Below are 21,614 nucleotides of genomic sequence, written 5' to 3'. Positions count from 1 at the left end.
AAATATTTTGCTTTCGGAGAACAAGAAAAATAGGCTTATTTGCGTTACGCTTATTAATTGGTGCAGTTTATTCAGTGTCTGGTAAGTTAATGTTCAAAAAAAATACTAATTTTTATTAAAATGATTTATTATTTTATGTTAATGATTACTCATTTATTTCAGCCCTTTGTATTCAGCATGTCTCTATCCAAATAAACCTACGTTTCTATGAAAATTGAAGCTTTTGTTTTTTTTGCGGCCCACATAAACTTAAACCTTGTTTAGTTGGCCTGTGTTAGCCTTTGAGTTTGACATGCTTGGTGTAAACTATGCAAATTCCACTTGTTTAAATAAAATGAAAACATATTCATATGCAAATATAATGCCTTCCCTCCCCATTCTTTTAATGCTTGTTAATTGTGTTAGTAATGTAATTATCTAAATCTTGACAAATCTGAGCCTTTATGCGGGCTCCTAAAAGCTGCCTCTGGTGATGATAGCATTGGTTTTACATTTGTTGGGTAGAGGTGACTGGGACATTCCTAAGTTAGCACGGACTGAAAATGGGGAACCAATTCAAGGCCGATTTACCTGTTGCACCGCACATCAGCTGAAAGATACCCACCAATTTGGAAAACAACAAAAACAAGTAGGACCAAGGGCTGAATTTGAAGAATGATCACGTTTGGGGGTGGATGGAGCAAGTGCCAGTAAAGGAGAGGAAAAGGCAAGCCGTCAGGGATGAACCCGGGCTCACTTCACTTGTGCTGCTCTTGCTGGAGGGGGTCAGCTGTCCACATGAGATGCTCAGGTCCTGAGTCCTCATTATCCTTGGATGCGTCTAAGGTAACTTGGGGAGAAAAAGAGACACAGCAATCTGAAATATCGAAGCAACGACCTGCTTGGTTTTCTCCCCTTCCAGCGTTCCCTCTCAGCCTCTGTCCCTCTGCACATCCCGCCTCTGCTTCTCAACACCCTCCACGCCCCACCCTTGTTGACCCCTTAGGACGTGTCTTCGCTACCTGCCGCCTCCACGCCTTTTGGCCCAGCTCAGCCGCCGTGACAGGCCTTTGCGCATGTGCGGAGTGAAACCTCAAGAAGGTCAAGATGGCGGCGGCCAGGGCGGGGGTTCTGGGAGTCCGATGGCTGCAAAGGGCAGGCCGGACCGTGGTACCGCTGGGTGCACGGACAGGTCCGCGAGAAAGGGCGAGGCCTCCGTGTGGGAAGGGGGTGCCTGAGGGTTGGTGTGTTGGGGGGGAGGTGGGTATCGTGGGTACCGCGGCGGCCGCGTCGGGGCTCGGGTCGGGAGGTGGAGCTCGCGTTTCCAGAAGAGCGGGTGGAGGGTCTCGCTGGTCCCTGGAAGACTCGGGCTCCGGCCTCCGCTGCCGCTTGAAATCGTCGGGGAGGCAGGCGGAATGGGGTGCCGCCTGACCTGCCTTCGCCTGCCCTCTAGCCTCCCACATCACCAAGGACATGCTCCCGGGGCCCTACCCCAGGACCCCAGAAGAGCGGGCCGCCGCCGCCAAGAAGTATAACCTGCGGGTGGAAGACTACGAGCCGTACCCGGATGATGGCATGGGGTGAGAGAGAGGGGGTCTGCGCGCACTTGGATAGCGATGGGAGAAGGCGGCTGGGTTAGAGGCTCGACTCTGACCCTCTCCCCCGCCCCCCAGCCTTCCCGTGACCCCCCCCCCCCCCGAGTCAGTGGTGTGGGTGCTTTTCTCGGTGGAGGGAGGAGGGAGGAGGGAGGGGGTGGGGGGTGAGCAGCTGCAGCCGGGAGGACTTCAATTTTCTCCTTGGCTCGGGTTATTTCCTCAAATGAGGAAGCGAGGTTGTAATAGCTCCCCGAGGACCCGTGAATAGCGGGAATCTTCCTTGGCTCCATCCAGAGCGCAGGGTTTCATTTGGATGGAGCATCTGCTGGGCTCAGGTGCTGTCATGCAGGCACGTGACCGGGCAGGACCTGGACTCCTGTCTTGAGAACCTTATTCGTAGATGGAGTACTCTTATATGTGTGTATATCTCTTCTTTAAAAAAAAAAACAAAAAACCCGCTATCATTGCCGTTGGGGCTGTGGAAATCCTAGCAACTGCAGAGCAGATTAAATAGCCAATTCCCTTGCTCCAATTAATGCTACTCCCTCCTCCTCTCCTGTCCTCATAGCTACCGCCCATCTCACATCTCTCGGGTTAATTATCTGAAGTGATTGCCAGCACCCTCATTTTCTATCCTAGCATCACTCTTGCAGTGTGATTTCAGCAGCTCCTATTCGTCTTGTTTTCCAATCGCTTTTTGTAGTGTATGTCTAGTTGTCATCATTTCCTGTGTCTTTGATTGTGTTGTGGACAAGAGCAGCCTTGACAGCCGTCTGTATACGTTGAACCTGGATTGGCTGGAGGGAAACCTAACTTGGCAAGAAGTCCCATGAGGTGTTTGGAACATGAAGATGTATGCCAACTCGGTTGAGGAAAATGCTATGAAAATAATACTTTTCTAATCTGTACCCTTTTTGTTTCTATTCCAATTAGTCACGGGTTTAGACCCCATACTTCAGTTTCATTTTCTGCTCATGAAGAAATCAGAGTGACTGATAACGCCTTCTAGGCCTAGCATTATAACATTATGGGACTTTTTTCTTTTTGTTGAAAGAAGGTGAGAAAAGCTTATGGTGTTATAATATTTCAGAGTTTCATGTGAACTTTTTAAAAATATACATATATTTTTATTGATTTTTCAGAGAGGAAGGAAGGGGAGAGAGAGATAGAAACATCAGTGATGAGAGAGAACCACTGACGGGCTGCCTCCCGCACGCCCACACTGGGGATAGGGACAGAAACCCAGGCATATGCCCTGACTGGGAATCAAACTGTGACCTCCTGGTTCATATGTCAACACTCGACCACTGAGCCATACCCGTCGGGCTGACGAACTTTTCATTACAATCTGGGCTTCTTTGGTTAGTTCTTTACTTAGTGACTAAAAATTGAGATCTTGATTTGAAAGTCAGTTCCTCTGTCCTTAGGTGAGACAGTTATTTCTGTCAGTTGGTTTCTTATCTTTGAGATGAGGATACTCTGAATTATCTGAGAGACATTGCTCAGAGCCCTTTCCAGAACTCTTGTTATCTCTCAGGTATGGCGACTACCCAAAGCTCCCTGACCGCTCACAGCATGAGAGGGATCCATGGTATGACTGGGACCACTCAGACCTGCGATTGAACTGGGGTGAACCGGTGAGAGAACTACATCCCGTTTAACCTTTCTTCCTTCTCCCTAATGTATTCCTGGGATTTTTTATTTTTATTTTTTATAGTTCAAATAACATTTCTCTGTCCAAATAACACTAAGGTTTACTGCCCAAAGAAGCCAAGTCCATGAATCTGAGATCTGATGTTCCACGTGTGGCATGTGGAATGTGACTTCTGGAAATTAACAAGCTCTGTAAATTTCCATGCTTGAGCTGTCTCTGGTCAACGGAAACTGCCCATAGACCAGCATCTCAAACTTGGCTCTCAGAATATTGTTCAGGGCAGTAGGATGCCTTTGTCAAGCCCTATGTCAGGCTCTGCCCACTCTGGACTGCCTGCTTTTGTAGGAAGAGCGGTATGTGACCTTTACCTGTCTTTCTGCCTTAGCTTCACTGGGACCTAGATATGTATATCAGGAACCGTGTGGACACGTCCCCCACACCTGTTTCTTGGGATGTCATGTGTAAGCACCTCTTCGGCTTCGTGGCCTTCATGCTGTTCATGTTTTGGGTGGGGGAGACTTATCCCTCCTACCAGCCAGTGGTGAGTATCTGAAAAGTGCTTTCTTACGCACATTTACTTAGCCCTGCTTCCTGGGGGAATGAAGTCTCTGGAGTAGGGACGCCTGTGGAGGGCCTTGCACATGGGCGTGGCACAAGTACCAGAGCACTGCTCCATCCTACATCTTGGATCAGTCTGAGTGAGAACAAACACTTTAGGACTCTGTGAGGAAAGAGAATATGGAAGCCAGCTAGTCTCTAGAGTTGCCATTTGGGGACTGTACTTACCAATTATATTTCCTCAAGTGATTCACTCTAAGGTAGAGTCATGGAATCTGGAGTTGAAGCCTTATCCTTTTTGAAGGTGTGAAGGGCACCTCCTATGAGGAATTGGAAGCAATTAAATGTCTACTATAAGCATAGACAGTTATATTTTGGAGAATGTAAAAGACAAAAATACTATCTAGCTTTAATGAAGTTGAATTTGAATAATAAGAAAATTCAAATGAGCAACATTTGAACAAATACAGGAATTTGGCAGATTTTCTGTATATATATGTGCGTAGTGAATGTTTGTACTAATGGATATGAGGTGCTGTTAAGAAGGGTTAAACTAGATGCAAAAAATATATATACACTTGTGGTGGCAGGGAGAAGTTGGAGAGAACATTTGGGGCAAGAGAAAACGGAAGGACAAGGAGAGAGTTAGCTGGAGTGGAGCAGGCATATAAAATAATTCCTATATAACTGGCTGCATTGGTTACCTTGAGAGCTGCTAACAACTCAGATTCCTGGGCTCCACTTCCTGGAAAGCCTAATTCAGTAGCTCCACAGTGGGATTCTAGAATCAATATTTAACAAGTCCCCAGGTAATCCTGATGTCCTGGGAAATCAGATGTGGAAATTGCTCTGTTAAAAATGATTGTGAGGTGAGCTGATCAGTTTACGTTGGACAGCTTTTACTGTATTGCTAAAGGATTTGGACTTGATGGTGTAGTAACACATTATTTCAACAAATATTTATGAAGCCCCTGTTGTGTACCAGTCCAGACCTTGCTAGGGTTTGGGGATACAGTGATGACTTGGTCTGCCTCTAGGCCAGTGGTTCTCAACCTTCTGGCCCTTTAAATACAGTTCCTCATGTTGTGACCCAACCATAAAATTATTTTCGTTGCTACTTCATAACTGTCATGTTGCTACTGTTATGAATCGTAATGTACATATCTGGTATGCAGGATGGTCTTAGGCGACCCCTGTGAAAGGGTCGTTTGACCGCCAAAGGGGTTGCAACCCACAGGTTGAGAACCGCTGCTCTAGGCAACCGGAAGCCATGTTGAGTTTTTGAACAGAAGAATAACATAATGAAAGCTGGGTTTTTAGGACGATTATCTGGGAGTAGTCTGCAGCAGTGGTCACCAACCTTTCTGACCTCACGGACCACCAGTGGTCCGCGGACCACTGGTTGGCGACCGCTGAACTGCAGGCTAGATTGTAAGGAAAGGAACGGAAAGCAGGGGAGCTGCTGTGTTTGCAGTTGGCTGCTCAGTGCTACCTTTGCAGAGATAATCAATGTCCTGATGGTAGCTGGTATGTCTGTGTGCACTGACACGAGCCTTCCTACCAAGCCCCAGGGGCCCCAGGCTGGAGAGTGCACGCAGGGCTGGTGTGAGCACTAACTTCACTTCAGGAGAGCAAGAAACACAGTGTGGCTCTTCCATTTTTCAGTTCTGTAAGCACATCACCCTTTTCTCCTCCCCTTGAGCTGTGTTCTCTGACAGCTGTTTGTTGGTAAAGCCAGCAGCCCCTAAAGCACATCCCAGCCGTGTCTCCTCTGTGCTTTCCCTCACTGCTGCTCCTGCACGCCTCATTTGCTCGGCCACTTTAGTGGTGGAACCATTAGAGGCTGAGTGACTTAAAGGAGATTGAGTCTGTCTCGACCCCGAGAGAGTGGGATGGATGGATGCATCGTCTCATTTAGAAAGCGTTCCCTGGTGCTCTCCCTCATTCTCATTCTCATTCTCTCTCTCTCTCTCTCTCTCTCTCTCTCTCTCTCTCTCACACACACACACACACACACACACACACACACACACACACACACACACAGTGTAGGCACCACGTCTCTTACAGTCTAGGCTTTCTCTCTGCCTTGGGCTGAGCAGGGAGAGGAGTGCTCTTCCTGCCATTCTAGCCCAGCTGGGTCTGACCAGAGGCTACGCATACCCATTTACTATGCGTGACTATTAAACTCAGAGTGGGATGTAGCCAGGTACTGGCTGATGTATGTTCTTGCTGACCTGTGTTTTTTCCTTAGGGGCCAAAGCAGTATCCTTATAATAACCTGTACCTGGAACGAGGCGGCGATCCCACCAAAGAGCCCGAGCCTGTGGTTCACTACGAAATCTGAGGAGGCTTCATGGGCTTCGTGCCCACTAACTGACTTCCTCATTCCTAGAGATTTAACCTTAATGAAATCCCTGATTAAACAGTGCTGTGGTATCTGTGCCTCATTTCCCCAGGATCGGCCACTGCCTGAGGAACCTCTCTTTCTTCTGCCTGCTGTCTCCCCTCCCCTCCCCCCAGAGACTGGAAGGATGGGAGGGTGGGGGGAGTTAAGCACAAGAAGATGTTAATTTGTCGTCCTGGGACTGTGAAAGTAGTGAGGGTTTCATTTGTACAGCAGGTGCTAAGGGTAGCTTCTTCTTTACAGGGTTGAGGAAGAAGGACATTCCTAACTTCCCAAGTTGGAACAAGAATTATGTCCCATTAAAAGACCTTTTTAATAATAATGGTTAGCTAACACAAAAATGGCATTCTAACATGTTGTAAGTATATTATAGGACAAACAGGTAGTGTTTTTGGACTGGCCTAGGGCTTTGACTGCCTCTTAATTTTACTTCTGTTATATAAATACATATGTCTCATTCCAAAGCAACTTCTGAATCCTAGCTTATAAGCTAGCATTACCTATATTTATGAATTAGAGGACAGTTCAGTGAGTTACTACTGAACCTATGGCTTTTGTTGCCTTATTCATTCATCCAAGCGCTTATATAGCCTTAGAAAGAGGAAAACCATGTTTTTGAGAGTCTATCTCAATGTATCTGTTTTTAAGTGAACCAACTTATGTTCTTTTCTTCCTTTGGAGACATTTTCTTAAATTATAATAATATTGCCGAAAATCTGACCCATTGAAAAGCATACATTCAACAGACCTATAGAAGCAAGTCTATTCAAGTTAAAAAAGGGGTCCTTTAATGGTTGTCCAGGCAATGAAAGACTTTTATGAGATCAGGGAGTACTTCTCATGAAATGCCTTTCTTTGAAAATCTCCACTGTCTTTTTCTGTCTTCATTCTCTGTCCTTTAGAGCAGTGGTCACCCACCTTTTGGTCCTCATGGACCACCAGTGGTCTGCGGACCACCGGTTGGCAACCGCTGCTTTAGAGCATTGCTCATTTAATGTCTGTGTGCCTCATATATAACAGACACTGATAGGCCCTGGGGATATAAAGTTAAAACAAGACAACATAATTTTCTTTAAGTAGTTATCTAGAAGAGGAGACACAGTTAAACAAAGTGAAAAGAATTAGGAAAGAGTACACTTAAAAAAAAAAATCCTGCTTGACACTGATTTATGCTTTTGGTTCAGATTTCTTTCAGAGAACTTAATCAGTAACATTTCTGCCTCATTCCCCAATTTGAGGTATTGCCTGCGGTTCAGTTATCAATCCTGTTTACTTTCCTCCGGTCTCATCCACTGTTGTGGTGCTAAATTCAAGAAATAGTACAAGGAATGGGCAGGCACAGACAATGCCCTAAATTGTCTTCTGTCCTGAATTGGAAACTTCCAAGTCCACATGAAAGGAAATCTAGGATTGTGTCACAATGACTTGGGGGCTGTCATAAGATAACCCGGTCACCATCTTTGGAGTCTGTCAAGCAGGAATACAGTGGGATTTATGCATTAAATGAAAGTTTTTTGTTTTTTTAAAGCTTTTGTCTTTTTAAAAATATATATTTTATTGATTTTTCTTTACAGAGAGGAGGGGAGAGGGATAGAGAGTTAGAAACATCAATGAGAGAAACATCGATCAGCTGCCTCCTGTACACTCCCTACTGGGGATGTGCCCGCAACCAAGGTACATGCCCTTGACTGGAATCAAACTCGGGACCCCTCAGTCCACAGGCTGACTCTATCCACTGAGCCAAACCAGTTAGGGCTTAAATCAGCGGTTCTCAACCTGTGGGTCGCAATCCCTTTGGCGGTCGAACCACCCTTTCACAGGGGTCGCCTAAGACCATCCTGCATATCAGATATTTACATGACGATTCATAACAGTAGCAACATTACAGTTATGAAGTAGCAACGAAAATAATTTTATGGTTGGGTCACAACATGGGGAACTGTATTTAAAGGGCCAGAAGGTTGAGAACCACTGGCTTAAATGGACGTTTTTAATCAAATAATTTTAGACATAAGATTTTCAGCTGCCTACAGGACATTTTTATTTGGAAATGCCATAATTCCCTCAATGAGCATAAGAAATATATGATCTTTTCATCTCCAACTCCTTTATCAGTCACAAAAGCCTGTCCAATTTTGCTTTACAAACATTGCCACTGTATTAATCCAGGCTTTCATCACCTGATACCTAGGTCCTATTAGTCTCCTAATTTGAGTTCATGCCTCCAGCCCTCTATTCTACCTCCCTGAGTGGATCCATATTGCTAGTCTCAAAATACAATCTATATCTTATTGCATCCCTAGCCATAATTTTCAATAACTCCCTATTATCTGAGTTGAATTGGTATTTCTCAGTCTGTAACCAGCCTACTCCCCCAACTTCTAGCTTCTTTCATCCTTGCTGAGACATTACCTATGGGGCAACTCCAAGGTATACGCCTGTCTCATGTCCCGGAAAGCTTCCAGGAAAGGAAGCCCCTGGTTTACAGTACCTGGCTCTCTGCACACCTATAGTCTTTATCAACCAGTAGTTTTGGGCACCAGTTGCTGGGCTGCGTGTGTCACAGCTAATTATGGCCTCGATTGCTTTTTGCCTGTTCAATTAGGTTCTACTGAGGCCGTCTTCTCGACTTAAGTAGGTAATGAATTAAGTGTTTTCCCTTTTTAGAGCTGGCTCCAGGCCTCGCTCAAATTGAATATCAGACCTTCCTGGTGGTCGGACCTGACCCCCTGTGGCAGAACTGGGCAATCAGGCCAGGTGAGGGGGGGGCCATCACGAGCTATCGTCCTATTACATCCTCTCGGTGGGTCGGCCGGCCGGCTCTCAGCTCCCCGCTTCGCAGCGCGCATGGGCTGCGTGCCCCGGGCCAGGACTATTGGCCCTTCACAGCCGCCGTCCGCAGCCGCGGAGCCCCGAAGCCCTTCAGAAGGCCCGCCCGGCTCGCCGCTGACCCCTGACCTGGGCTCCCCCGCAGGTTGGTGTCCTCGCCGGTCTGGGGCCCTGAGAGCAGAGACAGAGCCCGGGACTCGGCGGCCGCTGGCCGCGGGGGGAGCGTGACCTCCGCGGAGACCCTGGCCCTCCCGCCTCTGGCCGTGCGCCTCGGGCCCGCCGGCTCCTACCCTCGCATCGGACCCGACTCCGCGCCACCTGCCCCGGTCCCTCTTCAGCGCGGCCCCCGCACCTCCCCGGCCCGGCCGCTCTGAGTCTGCGTCCCGCTGGACAGAGGGTCTTCACTGACCCCCACGCGCCGCGCCCGGAGGCGGGGAGCAGCGGTGCTGCCGGGGTAGCTGGCGCCCTCCGTCCCCGCACGTCCGCTCAGCTCTTGCTTGAAGGGTCACAGCTCTCCCAACTGCAACGCCCCGTCCCTGGCCATTCTGACCCCATCGAGGGCCCTATTTGTGAGCAGATGTCTCTGAACAAAGTAGATTAAAAGCCCTTTCCCCCAGTTTCTAGGCTGTCAGGATTTAAACGCTTTATGGAGTTTCGTGTAGTTTAGACCAGTAGAAAGTTCCAAAGCGCTGGGCTCTGGAGGCTGATAGGGGTTCACATCTTGACCTACCCTGTTTTCTTCTTTGTAAAATGAGGGTGATAATAGTATTTATCGAAAACAAACAAACAAACCCATAGTGAGCGTTAAGTTAGTTATAGATGTCAAGTGCACGGGGCTAATAGCAACTCCTACTTTAGTTACGGGATCTTTTCCCAGAAACATGGAAAAGGCTTTGACCAGCAGGGGGCACTGGTAACTATAGTATGGTGTGTAGCCAGCCGGTCAGAAGATTCCTGGAGTAGCCTCAGGTGTGCAGAGGCCTCCCGGAAATGGCTAAGCTTTCTTCAAGCTGGAAAGTACATTAGACATTAAGTAAGACTACTCCCTGGTTTGGTAAGTTGCGAGTATTCTGAGTGTGACTTGCTAAAGCAGGTTGCAGTAGGTCCCAAGTTTCTTCCCACAAGTTCAGTGTCACTTTTTTTCCTTTTTAAAAAAACACCGTTTCTGCCTCCTTGTGAGCTCATTGGGATAGTACCTTGAATGTGTGTTAGAATGGATGTCTGCATTCACTCAGCAAATATTATGAAGCACTAACTATGTGTCACGTTGCTCTGGCACTACATGATGAACAAAGCAGACACAGTGCTAGCTTCGCTCTCATGATGTTTACTTACTGGATGAGACCACTGTAAATGTAGATAAATATATGATTATAAATTGCTGCAAAGAAAAATATTGAGGCTGTTTTTGATTGGGTGGCTTACCTCTCTCAGGAGATGAGAAGCTGAGCCCAGAAAGACGGAATAAAGAGCCAGTCATGCAAAGATTGAAAGGAAGAGCATTCAAAGTAAGGAACGGATTCAAAAAGGCTCTAAGGTGGGAAAAAGCTAGGAAATGCACAAATGCTAATGCAGCTGGAGCACAATGAGTAAGGGGAAAAGTAGCAAGAGATGATGTTGAAGTAGGCTGGAGCTTTTGAGTAGGACCATACTAAGGGGTTTGAATTTTATTCTGAATGTGGTAGAAGCCATTGAAAGATTTTAAGTATGGAATGCCAAAATCCCATTTTTTATTTTAAAAATTCATTCCTAATGCTATGTAGAGAATGAATTGGGTGATGGTATGGGTATCAGGGAGATGACCAATTGGAAGATTATTGACGTAATACAGGTGAGAGATGATATCTTCAAATAGAGTGGTGCGGTAGAGATAAAGAAAAGTAAACAGATTAAGATATACTTTGAAGGTAAAGTCTGGAAGACTCAATGAATTAGAAGGAAATAAGGGAGGAGGGAATCAGGTGATTTTCAGGTTTTTGGATTGAGCAATTTAGCGGATAGTAATACCATTTACTGAGCTAAAGAAGACTAGAGAACAGATTTTGGGGGGATAAGATGTGTAATAGAGAATTCCATTTTAGACAGACTAACTTGGTCTGCTATATCCAAGTGGAAATATTTGATTAGCTGTTGTATGTAAAACCTTGGAGCTCAAAGGAGAGATTTGTATTGGTCATATAAATTTTGGAGTCATCAACATATGGATGATATTTAAAACCAAGGGAAATGATAAAGTCATTGAGAGATTATCTGGTTTGATGGTTATCATCACCATGGGGCATGTGACAACCATGCTTTTTGGATTTAAAGCATTAGATTTTAGTAATCAGTTAATTGAACTGTCCTTACAGACATGCAAATGGTCATGTGTTTGTCACTCTGTGTTGCCCTGAGATGCCCCATCCCGTGATGTTGAGAGTGAAATAAGATCTTGTGTCCACAGGTGCTCCCTGGATCAGGCCCGTAAGCTTGCTGGTTTCTATTTTCAGTGAGCTGAGGGCCATGTCAGATTTCTGCCACCTACCGGTTAGACCATGAAGCTGAAGGAAATTGAGAGACCAGCTGTCCAAGCGTGGAGCCCAGCCAGCCAGTACCCTGTGTATCTGGCCACAGGTATGGTGATACTGTGGACTAGGAGCCAGGGGAGGTACACAGGTCCAGGGAAGCTTAATATGCAGAATTCTTTATTAAACATCAGAGAAAGCTTTAGAGTCATGGGGTTGGCTCACAGCAAAGCAAGGAGATATTAGCTGTTTTTGGTACCTGGGGGTAGCCTTGGACTATGGCTCAAGGCTAGGCACCTCATGTTTTTTTGCAGTTACCATTTGAAAAAGGGTATACTCAGTCTTTTCTTGTTTCTCCTCCTCTCCACTCCCTATGTAAATATACCCCAAATCCATGCATATTTTGTTGCTCATACGTTGCCTCTTCCTAACTTTTCTCGTGCCTAGGAACATCTGCCCAGCAGCTAGATGCCTCCTTTAGCACAAATGGCACATTGGAAATCTTTGAGGTTGATTTCAGGGACCTTTCTCTGGACTTGAAACGCAAGGGAGTCCTTTCTGCCTCAAGCAGGTACTATGTCTGAAGTGCTGGTGGGTACGCAGGGTAGATCCTGATGGGGGACCCTGGGAGTAGTGTGTGCTTCTCAGGGCTCATGAGGAGACCAGTGAGGGAAGAAGGATCCTCACTAAGTTGGAGAGAAGTTAACTCTGGGTTTATGTTGCAAAACTATTTAAAAAGCACCCACTCCTTTCTGGTCAGCAGCAGCAGCAGGAGTGTTAGGCAGAATCATGTGATAGAGATGCCACCCACAGGCCTGGACCTATGAGTACCTGATCTCTTTCTGAATCCAAAGATGTTGACTTCTTCCTCCCTTGGCTCTTGTGAAGGTAAATACCTTACACAACATCCCCCTCTTCTGCCAAAGGGAGGAGAACGAATGATCCTCTCCTCACTGCTGTCAGGGACCGACTGGGACTCACGACTCTGGCAGGCTTACAGGGCTGGCCTTCACTTACTAGCATTCGGTGAGCACATGTATACATGCCAGGCACTATGCTAGGGGCTCTGTATATCTTACTCATCCCTCGAAATGAGCCTAAGCAATAAATAGCATTATTCCCATTTCACACAGGAGGGAACCAAAACTCTGAGAAGCTAGGATGTAAGCCTCCACCTGTTTAATTCCAAAGCCTACCTTCTTTCCATTATTCAATTGCTCTTTTATAGGTTTGTAAAGATGAGGCTTCCAGTATGAAGCAATGGTCTCCACATTTTTGTGCCATTGGAAAAATGTGAATTACTATATTCAAGTCATTCAATATAAAATTATATATTCAGCCCTAACCAGTTTGGCTCAGTGGATAGAGCGTCAGCCTGCAGACTGAAGGGTCCCAGGTTCGATTCCAGTCAAGGGCATGTACCTTGGTTGCAGGCACATCCCCAGTGGGGAGTGTGCAGGAGGCAGCTGATCGATGTTTCTCATCGATGTTTCTAACTCTCTATCTCTCTCCCTTCCTCTCTGTAAAAATCAACAAAATATATTAAAAAAATAAAATTATATATTCAATGTAAATAATGTACATTTATTATTGTACTATTACTAAAGTGTAATTTTTAAAAGTGTAATTTATATCATTTCTTTTTTTTTTTAAAATATATTTTATTGATCTTTTACAGAGAGGAAGGGAGAGAGATAGAGAGTTAGAAACATCAATGAGAGAGAAACATCGATCAGCTGCCTCCCGCACATCCCCCACTGGGGATATGCCCGCAACCCAGGCACATGCCCCTGACCGGAATCGAACCCGGGACCCCTCAGTCCGCAAGCCGACGCTCCATCCACTGAGCCAAACCGGTCTCGGCTATATCATTTCTTAGATTAAAAATATGAATCTTTTTCTTACAGCCCAGAGAATTATCTTGCCCATCCATCCCAGTTTAGAATACAGTGTTCCATCCTCTTGTGAATTTTTGGGTCCATCCGAGAGATTAGTTAAGATGTTTAGAAAGAGGTATCCTCTTCTTTATTTTCATGGTTTAATCTATAATGAGGATTAGTTATTGTCTCCTTTTTCTTGAACCCCTGTATAATTTTATGACAGTATCTGTATTTTGCAGTTTTTCATATATCTTTGTATTGCTAGTATTGGTACCTTTAGAAGAGCAGGCACTGGAGGGTTTACCAATCATGATGAGAAATTCTTAGCCTCTAAACAAGCATTTCAGAAAGGGCCCCTGACAGGGGTGAGCTAATTCAATAATGTTTCAATTCCTGGAGGTAAGAAAAGGGGCAGTGGGCAAGGGATCTTATTCTTGACAGGCCATGCAGCAGCTTCAGCACAGTCGTGGTTCCTTAAGCTTAGAGTTCCTAAAAAAGGGGCAATATAATTGCTTAGGAAACCTTGAAATTGAATCCTAAGATCCATGTGGCCAGAGATTTTTGTCAGTTTTATTCACTGCTGTACCTCTAGCACCTAGAACAATGCTTGGCATGAGGTGCTTAATAAATATTTATTGAATGCATGAGTGAAGTAAGAAATTCCTGGGTTATCAAACTGAGCATTCTATCTATCACTTCAGTAAGTTATATTAGTCTTCACTTAGTCTAAGAGCTTTTCAAGGGTGATGGTCTTGCGCAAGTGAACTAAAGTGAAAATGTTTTGCAGCCAACTAGGTTGAAGGGACCCTTTTTGAAATGTTGGTACTGAACGTGGGCAACATGAACTTTACCTCATGTCCTGCTCCACCCTGCAGGGATTTGTGGGCTATAACCAACATAAATAGTACAGTTAATTGCACCATAATTGTTTCCAAAGATTGGTTCTCATTCCCAAAGACTAAGGGATTACCTTTGACCCAGTCCTGTTAAGGTCCTTTCAAAGAAGTCATCTGAGATAGCATAAGCTTAAGACACCCACTTCTTTCTGTTCCAGCCTGGGTTAGGTCACTTACTCAAAAGTCAGTATCACAAACTATTGACCAAAATGGTCAGGGTAGATAGAGGGCTACCCACCTACCCCTGTTTTCTCTGCTGTAAATCTTTATGCTTTAAGCTTTACTCTTCCTTTTCTTTAGTGTCATCTTCTGCATGGTTTAGTGCAGCAGTCGCCAACCTTTCGGACCTCACGGGCCACAGTGGTCCGCGGACCACCAGTTGGTGACCGCTGGTTTAGTGGAAAGCACAGTTGTGTTGGGTTGCAGCCTTAATGAGAGCTGTGTGCCTTTGGGCAAATAGAGCTCTGTCAGTGGTCTCAGGTTTCCTCACCTATGTATAAAGAAGAGGCTTTACAAGATGACTTCTCAGAACCTGCTGAGCTCAAAACTCAGGTCTTGTGTTCTTTTTTTGGCTTAGTCTCCTTCCTCCCTCCCACCTTTCTAAAAACTTCTCCTTATGCCTCTTCATTATTAACTAAACATACGCTTTTAAAAATCTTCTCCTTTCCTTTGCCTACCCTGTTCACCAGACCCATGCCTCAACCACATTTGAATCCTGAAAATCCCCTTCTCCTCAATCCATGATGCATCAGAGAAATATCCATTTAGAAATATCTGACTGAAGAGAAGCGTTCTGAAATACTGGTATGGATGTAGATAAGGGACCACCTCAAGCGATAAATAGACTGATAAATGTCACCGAATGCAATCAGAATCAATATGGATTAGCATGTGCACTGAAGCAAGTGATGTTTGACTGGTTAGATGAATCTCACTCAAGAGAAAAGGTTTCTCGGAGAATAATACATTGTTTATGTATTGATTTTTGAACTGAGGACATAGCTGCCATGGTTGAATGATGTCAGAGGCCAGTGTGTGATCTGCTCTCCACCTCTGTCTTCTCTGAGGTTCTAGATCTCTTGAGAGGCCTCCATAATCTCTGTATGACCCAACCTCTTCACATGGAGAAAGCAGGTGATCTATCTGCCAGTACTTCCACCTTGGTTCTATCTTCTATGGGAGCATTTTGATCTCTCTTTGGGTGCCTGTGTAAGAGACAACACCAAGCAGAAAAAAGATCACTTTGTATACTTCTCTTAGTTTTCCAGTTTCTAAGACTTGCCTTCTCTCTAAAAGATGCTAAGATCACAGAATAGAGAGAGCATGTGCTTTGCTGTTGGACATACCTGGGTTCAAATCCCAGTTTTGCCATCTACTGTCCTCTTGGACATGTTATTTAACTTCTCTGGCCCTGTTTTCTCTGCTGTAAATCTAGGATATATAGTAGGCACATAATAGGCTGGCACATACAAAGCATTCAGAAAAGTAGTTCTTTTCTCAGACACCCATTGCTCCACTCCACTGTCTTCATCTCTAGCTTGGAGCACTGCCTTCAACACTCAGTGTGACTTTTTAAGGAAACTTGGAGTTCCTCAGCTATTTTGGACTGGATGTGGACAAGCTCATTTTCACTTTAGTTCACCTGCACAAGGCTGATATTTTTCAAAAGGATCCTTTCTAAGCAAATAAGAGCAAACTCCAAAACAAAAAAAAGTACATAAATCATAGCAAGAATTTATACAGCACATATTCCTAATCACTAAAGCTTGGCCTCAGAGGAGCTTAACTGGTGTGATGTTCTGCTTTCACACACTTGAGTTTATTCTCTTCAGCCCTGTGTTTTGCTTTTCACTAGAAGCATAGCAGTGAGCTGGTTGTTAGGGCTGGTTCTATCTTTATGAAATTCAATGTCTTCCCTGATTGTTCTAGGCTGGTGTGCAGTCTGATGCATCTAGTACAGTCGTTCTCACCCTCAACCTGGCTGCTGGTTAGAATTACCTGGAGGGTCTTGCTGAAAATGTAGGTTCTAAAGTCCTGTCTCTGAAAATTCTGCTTCACAAGGTCTGAGTAAGAGTCAAAGAACCTGTGTTTAGGTGCCACCTATCATTCTGTCATGTCCTAATGTCTCTATTGTTGCCATCATTATCCTGGGAACCTCTTTAGCAGAGAATTACATTTCTACTATTCTTATGTTTTCCTACCTTCCCATACAAACTTTTCTTCCTAAACCTTCCCCTTAAATGGCTTAGTTTCTATTTTCAGGCCAAGGCCACTATTTTTATTTTTACCTTTTTTTTTTTTAAGTATTCTAACATAGACAAGTTGCAGACTAATACAGTAAACACTTGTGTACCTTCACTTAGTTCATTGCTTGTTAACATTTTGTCACATTTGCTCACATGCTTGCATGTGCTCTTTTTCTCTACGCACACCCACAGCTGTCTCTGGTCCTCTGTCCATTTGCAGAGCAGAGTTGATCGACGCTCCTTGAGCCTACTGAACGACCAATCCCTGTCCTTGCTTGAATCGTCCCAGGTGTTCTCTATCACGTCCTGTTCAGGCTCCAGCTTCGCCCTCATTAAGTGGCTAACAAAATAGAATGTGCCGTCTACATACTTACAGAAAGAAAATCATTTTGTCTGCATTGAAGCCACTGTAGAGGAACTGGGTCCTCTTCTCAAACCCTTTGGTGACCCCCCAACCTTGAGGTCTCTGGTACCTTCTACTCTGGTCTGTATGTCATGTGCTCTGACCATAGTGAGGTCACTGCACCTCTTCTACCATCCCCAGGTGAAGTTTTCACTACCATACCCCCCTCTGGTTCCTGTGTGACCTGTTATGGGCTTCTCTAGTCACTCTGTTGACTTTCCCACTGCTCCACTGACCTCTAGCCCCAGGATGCCTCTAGCCCCAGTATACTAGTAAAGCACATTCTTCTGCCCTATTAAGATCAGACAACCTTAGAAAACATAGCCTTTCTGACAATAACTTTAGACCACCATTTGTGTCACCTCTGATGTTTTTTTGTTTGTTTTTCAATCTATTGGGGTGACATATTAATAATATATCATCTGTATATTGCATTGTGTGCTCACCACCCACAGTCTAGTCTCCTGTCACCATATAATTTGATCCTTTACCCTCTTTGTCTTCTCCCCATTCCCTTCCCCTCTGGTAACCACACTATTATCATAGCTCTGCTGTTTTGCTAACCTAGTCTGAACTGGTGCTCAGCTCTTCACTTCTGATAGATTGGCTCTGCTCTTATGACTGGCCAAACAGGTTCCTGCCTGGTCACCCCACTCACTTTCTTTGCTGACTGTTCCTAAGGTGAGGGATCTTAGGACACCATGCAGTGTGAAATCTGATTTCTCGGAAGGGCTGTGGAAATATCCTTGGCTAGCAGCTGGGAGCTGGACAGACCACTTAGGAAGCTCTGAAAGGCTTCACGTTCCTTCTTTAGGGGCTTTGCAGAAGACCTACGCCTGTCTGCAGGGGGCCCAGGGCCCATCCTTTTTTTTTTTTGTAAGACACTGGCAGTATCTTGTTAGAAGCATCCTCAGGAAACCAGAAAAGTGTTTCCCATAAGGTGTGTTTATTCTTCATGCTTCTGTGTCTCTAGGGCTGGGCCATGGCAGCCACACAATGCTTCCGTGAGCTAGCCACATGGGGAAGGCATGAAGTTCTTGGTTTTTTTCTCACATCCAGTTTGAGGGAAGAGGGGACATCAATCTTAGTCTAGGGAATCTGCTTCTAGTTAGGGACACAAAAGTTTGGTCTTCCTCTAAACAGGCATTATAGATCTCAGGCATTAAAATAAAATGGGCTTGACTTTGAACCTCGATTCTGATACTTCCTAGCTGTAAAATGGGGATAAAATTACTAGCTGTACATGCATAAGTTTCATAACTTCTCTGGCCTCAGTTTCCTCAACTGAAAGTAGAATCAATAATAACACCTTATGGCAGTGGTTCTCAACCTTGGCTGCACATTAGAATCACCTGGGAATCTTTTTAAAATCCTGATTTCTGGGCCCCATCCTCCGGAAATTCTGTTTCTTTGTTACTAATGTTGTGGCCCCACCCCATAACAAAGAAACAGAATTCCCGGAGGATGAGGCCCAGAAATCAGACTTTTAAAAATATTCCCAGGTGATTCTAATGTGCATCCAAGGTTGAGAACCACTGCCTTATGGGGTTGTTGAATATTCAATCAGTTACTACATGTAAAGCACTTAAGATAGTGCTTGGTACATAGGAAGTATTCAATAAATGTTAGTTGTTATTTGAGTTGGGAGGATGAGGTGAAGTGACCTATTTGAAGTATTTATCACTAGGCCTTTTAAAAAAAGTATCCCCACACAACTCTGAGGCAGTGGCTTCCCGGCTTCTAGTGTAACATGGAGGGAATATTTTTCAGAGAAAGGGCAGGACCCAGCAGAGGAGACCTTCATTCTGGGTCTGGGATATGAGGAAGACAGGCAGGCCCCAGCTCAGGGTGGGAATGCCTGCATAATGGCAGAGGCTGGCAGAGATGCTTGCTCATATGGACCTGAACTGGTGCTGATTCAAGTTCCTCCTCTCTGTAGGTTTCACAAGCTGATCTGGGGGAGCTTTGGCAATGGGAACCTGGACGGCACCGGGGTTATTGCAGGCGGCGGGGACAACGGTATGCTTACACTATACAGTGTGACCCACATCCTATCTCCAGGAAAGGAGCCTGTGATTGCCCAGAGACAGAAGCACACGGGGGCTGTCAGAGCCCTTGACTTTAACCCTTTCCAGGTACTACATTTCATTTGGTCAGACATGGCCAAGCCCCCAAGCAATAGATCGAATGGAAGCATTCACCTATGACTTTCAGTCTGTAACTCTGAACCCTTCCCAGGCTGTTTCGGGGGAGGCTTTGGAAGCCTCATCTATGGGTCGCTTTCCCCCTCTCCTGCTCCCATCTCTTCTGGGATGGTGGTCTCCAAAGACCTGTGCTTTGTACAGGGCAACCTGCTGGCCTCAGGGGCGAGTGATTCTGAAATCTTCATTTGGGATTTGAATAACCTGAGTGTGCCAATGACCCCAGGATCCAAGTCACAGGTGAGGAGGCTCCGGGGCTGCTGCCTACAGTGTGCAGCTGGCTTTCCCAGGGAGGCAGCCAGAGCATAGGAGATTGTAGGCTTTACCACTGGGGGGCAATAAAGCTCCACAGACAATGTGCTACCAGCCAGATGATGGCAGGGATGGAGGGGAGGGGAGTGTGTGCGCGTGTGTGTGTGTGTGTGTGTGTGTGTGTGTGTGTGTGTGTGTGTGTATGGGTGGTTTGTGGTCATTAACTGTCTTAGGGGTTGGAGCCAGACATTGAGAGAAGACATTGTACAGCTTAGGCAAGGTTAAGCAGGTTTGGTGCAGAGGGGACTCCCAGATATACCCTGGTCCTTTTTGTGGGAGGGTCAGCCTTGTCTCTGTATCTGGTTTTCCCATGCAGTTGGGGGTCTCATGTATTTCTGTCTCTAAGTGTTCCTATCTGTCAGTCTATAACTGGGCCTATCTTTTTGCTTCCTGGCTTTTCTCTGGCTTATGCTTACAGTATCGTGAGGTAAGTTAAGAATGAATTTGATAGCATCTGTGCCCAAAAAGTAGCAATGGCTTTTTTTCCCTGCCTTGCTCTCTCTGGGAATCTTGGGTGTTTATGTTCCCCTTCCTCACTTCCTCCTTTTATCCGTGAGGGTTATTTTTAAATCTTGACTCTATCCTCTCAGGAGCACCTTGAGATAGGAGTGAAACCCAAGTGTGCCTACCATTGTCTCAGCTTCTGCACCAGTACCCTAAAGGAACCTCTCTGGAAAATTCAACTCCAGCTCCCTGAGACTGTCTTGGTTTGGGTAGCACCATATCTACCGTTAGGCTTTCTGTGGGTGGTTGGGAGCAGTGGAACAGCAATTGCCTTTTGGTTGGAGGGGGAGAGCAAGTTGTCCTTCACCTGCTACCCCCATCCTGCCTCAGCAGCCCCCGGAAGACATCAAGGCACTTTCTTGGAACCGGCAAGTTCAACACATTTTGTCTTCTGCTCACCCCAGCGGCAAGGCAGTTGTATGGGATCTCAGGAAGAATGAACCTATCATCAAAGTCAGTGATCACAGCAGCAGGGTGAGTCATGAAGCAAAATACAGGCTTGGGCTGTGGCTTCTCTCTCAGGCGTAGTCATTGCAGCTACTCCTCCCCAGGCCAGGTTCTGTTTGCAGCTGTTACACATGTGGATTCAGCCCCGAGCAGATTTCCTATTGAGAGTGAAAGCTTAGGGACCTAAACAGACCTGATAATGGGCGCTTCTAAGGCTCCTTTCTTATTCATGGTCATCACTTATTCCCGATGGCTGTGGTGGTCTCAGTCACCTAGAGGAGACACAAAACCTGTCCTCGGAGGGGTCCCATCCCTATTGGGCAGAATGGGTTCTCACTAGAATGGGCAGGCGATGTTACCCATTGGAGTCTGCTTTGTTCACAGATGCACTGCTCAGGCCTGGCCTGGCACCCAGACATAGCCACTCAGTTGGTGCTATGCTCAGAAGATGATCGTCTCCCAGTGATTCAGCTGTGGGACTTGCGCTTTGCCTCCTCGCCCCTGAAGGTGCTGGAGAGCCATAGCAGGTAGTATCTCAAACTTCATCTGCATCCTTGGTGGAGAGCAGGGGCATAATGACCTGGGTAGGGGGCAATGAATGCCTCACTTTAGCCACCAAACATCCTCCCTGTCTTTACAGCCATCCCAGTGAACACACAGTCACCCAGTCCTAGCTCCAGCCCCAACCAAGAGGAGTTCCTTTAGACCCAGAGGTTATGGAAAAGAGCCTGAGATGCCATCTAACTTCTAGAGATGGGAGTGGAGATGGGGAAATGAGACATATTGGAGCCAGTGTTTAGCCCCTAGGAGAGTCCCCAGGCTCCCATCTGGTAATGTTCATTTCTTTAGTGATGAGGTTGCCTTCTCCAAGACTTCTCTTTAGTAGAAGAACCTTGGCCAATCCTGTCTGTCCTGCACACAGGCCTGCCTCTGAAGCTGAGTTCTGGGGCCCGTAGCAGAGAAAGCAGCCCCACAGTCTGTTCTTTGTGACTAAAAGGCCATGTTGCCTTTATAACTTCTTGGGAACTTTTGAGGGTTAGGTCCTCGCTACTCTCCTGAGCTAACAAGCACCTATAGGGAGGGTGCTTCTGTGATTCATGCTGATTCATAGTCCCTGCTCTACAGTCAGGGAACAGAAGAAATCCATCCTGCAGTGATCTATAGAGAGCAGAGCGATACAGTGCACAGTGCATAGGCTC

General features: G+C 45.8%; 2 protein-coding genes across 12 annotated transcripts in view; both read left to right on the top strand.

The window, feature by feature from the left end:
- Window positions 1-1,013: 1,013 nt before the first annotated feature.
- On the top strand, window positions 1,014-6,216 carry NDUFB8 (NADH:ubiquinone oxidoreductase subunit B8). The gene is made up of 5 exons (XM_059661113.1): window positions 1,014-1,171; window positions 1,433-1,559; window positions 3,112-3,211; window positions 3,614-3,769; window positions 6,041-6,216. The coding sequence occupies exons 1-5, from the start codon at window positions 1,087-1,089 to the stop codon at window positions 6,131-6,133; spliced, it is 561 nt and encodes a 186-aa protein (XP_059517096.1). The 5' UTR covers window positions 1,014-1,086; the 3' UTR covers window positions 6,134-6,216.
- Window positions 6,217-6,361: 145 nt separating this feature from the next.
- SEC31B (SEC31 homolog B, COPII coat complex component) overlaps window positions 6,362-21,614 on the top strand; it is a 33,615-nt gene continuing 18,362 nt past the window's right edge. For 2 of the 11 annotated variants that reach the window (XM_059661101.1, XM_059661100.1), the window contains exons 1-6: window positions 9,192-11,635; window positions 11,974-12,097; window positions 18,891-19,086; window positions 19,297-19,392; window positions 20,299-20,442; window positions 20,800-20,942. In XM_059661101.1, the coding sequence (XP_059517084.1) occupies window positions 11,557-11,635; window positions 11,974-12,097; window positions 18,891-19,086; window positions 19,297-19,392; window positions 20,299-20,442; window positions 20,800-20,942 (782 nt within the window). In that variant the 5' untranslated portion in view covers window positions 9,192-11,556. Of the gene's footprint in view, window positions 9,168-9,191; window positions 11,636-11,973; window positions 12,098-18,890; window positions 19,087-19,296; window positions 19,393-20,298; window positions 20,443-20,799; window positions 20,943-21,614 lie in introns of those variants that run through there. The other 9 variants (XM_059661096.1, XM_059661097.1, XM_059661095.1 and 6 more) reach the window with 9 other exon arrangements.

This window comes from Myotis daubentonii, chromosome 13, assembly GCF_963259705.1.
Source record: "Myotis daubentonii chromosome 13, mMyoDau2.1, whole genome shotgun sequence".
NCBI lineage: Eukaryota > Metazoa > Chordata > Mammalia > Chiroptera > Vespertilionidae > Myotis > Myotis daubentonii.
Note: the sequence above shows the minus strand (reverse complement) of the source record. Positions and strands in the feature narration are given on the sequence as shown.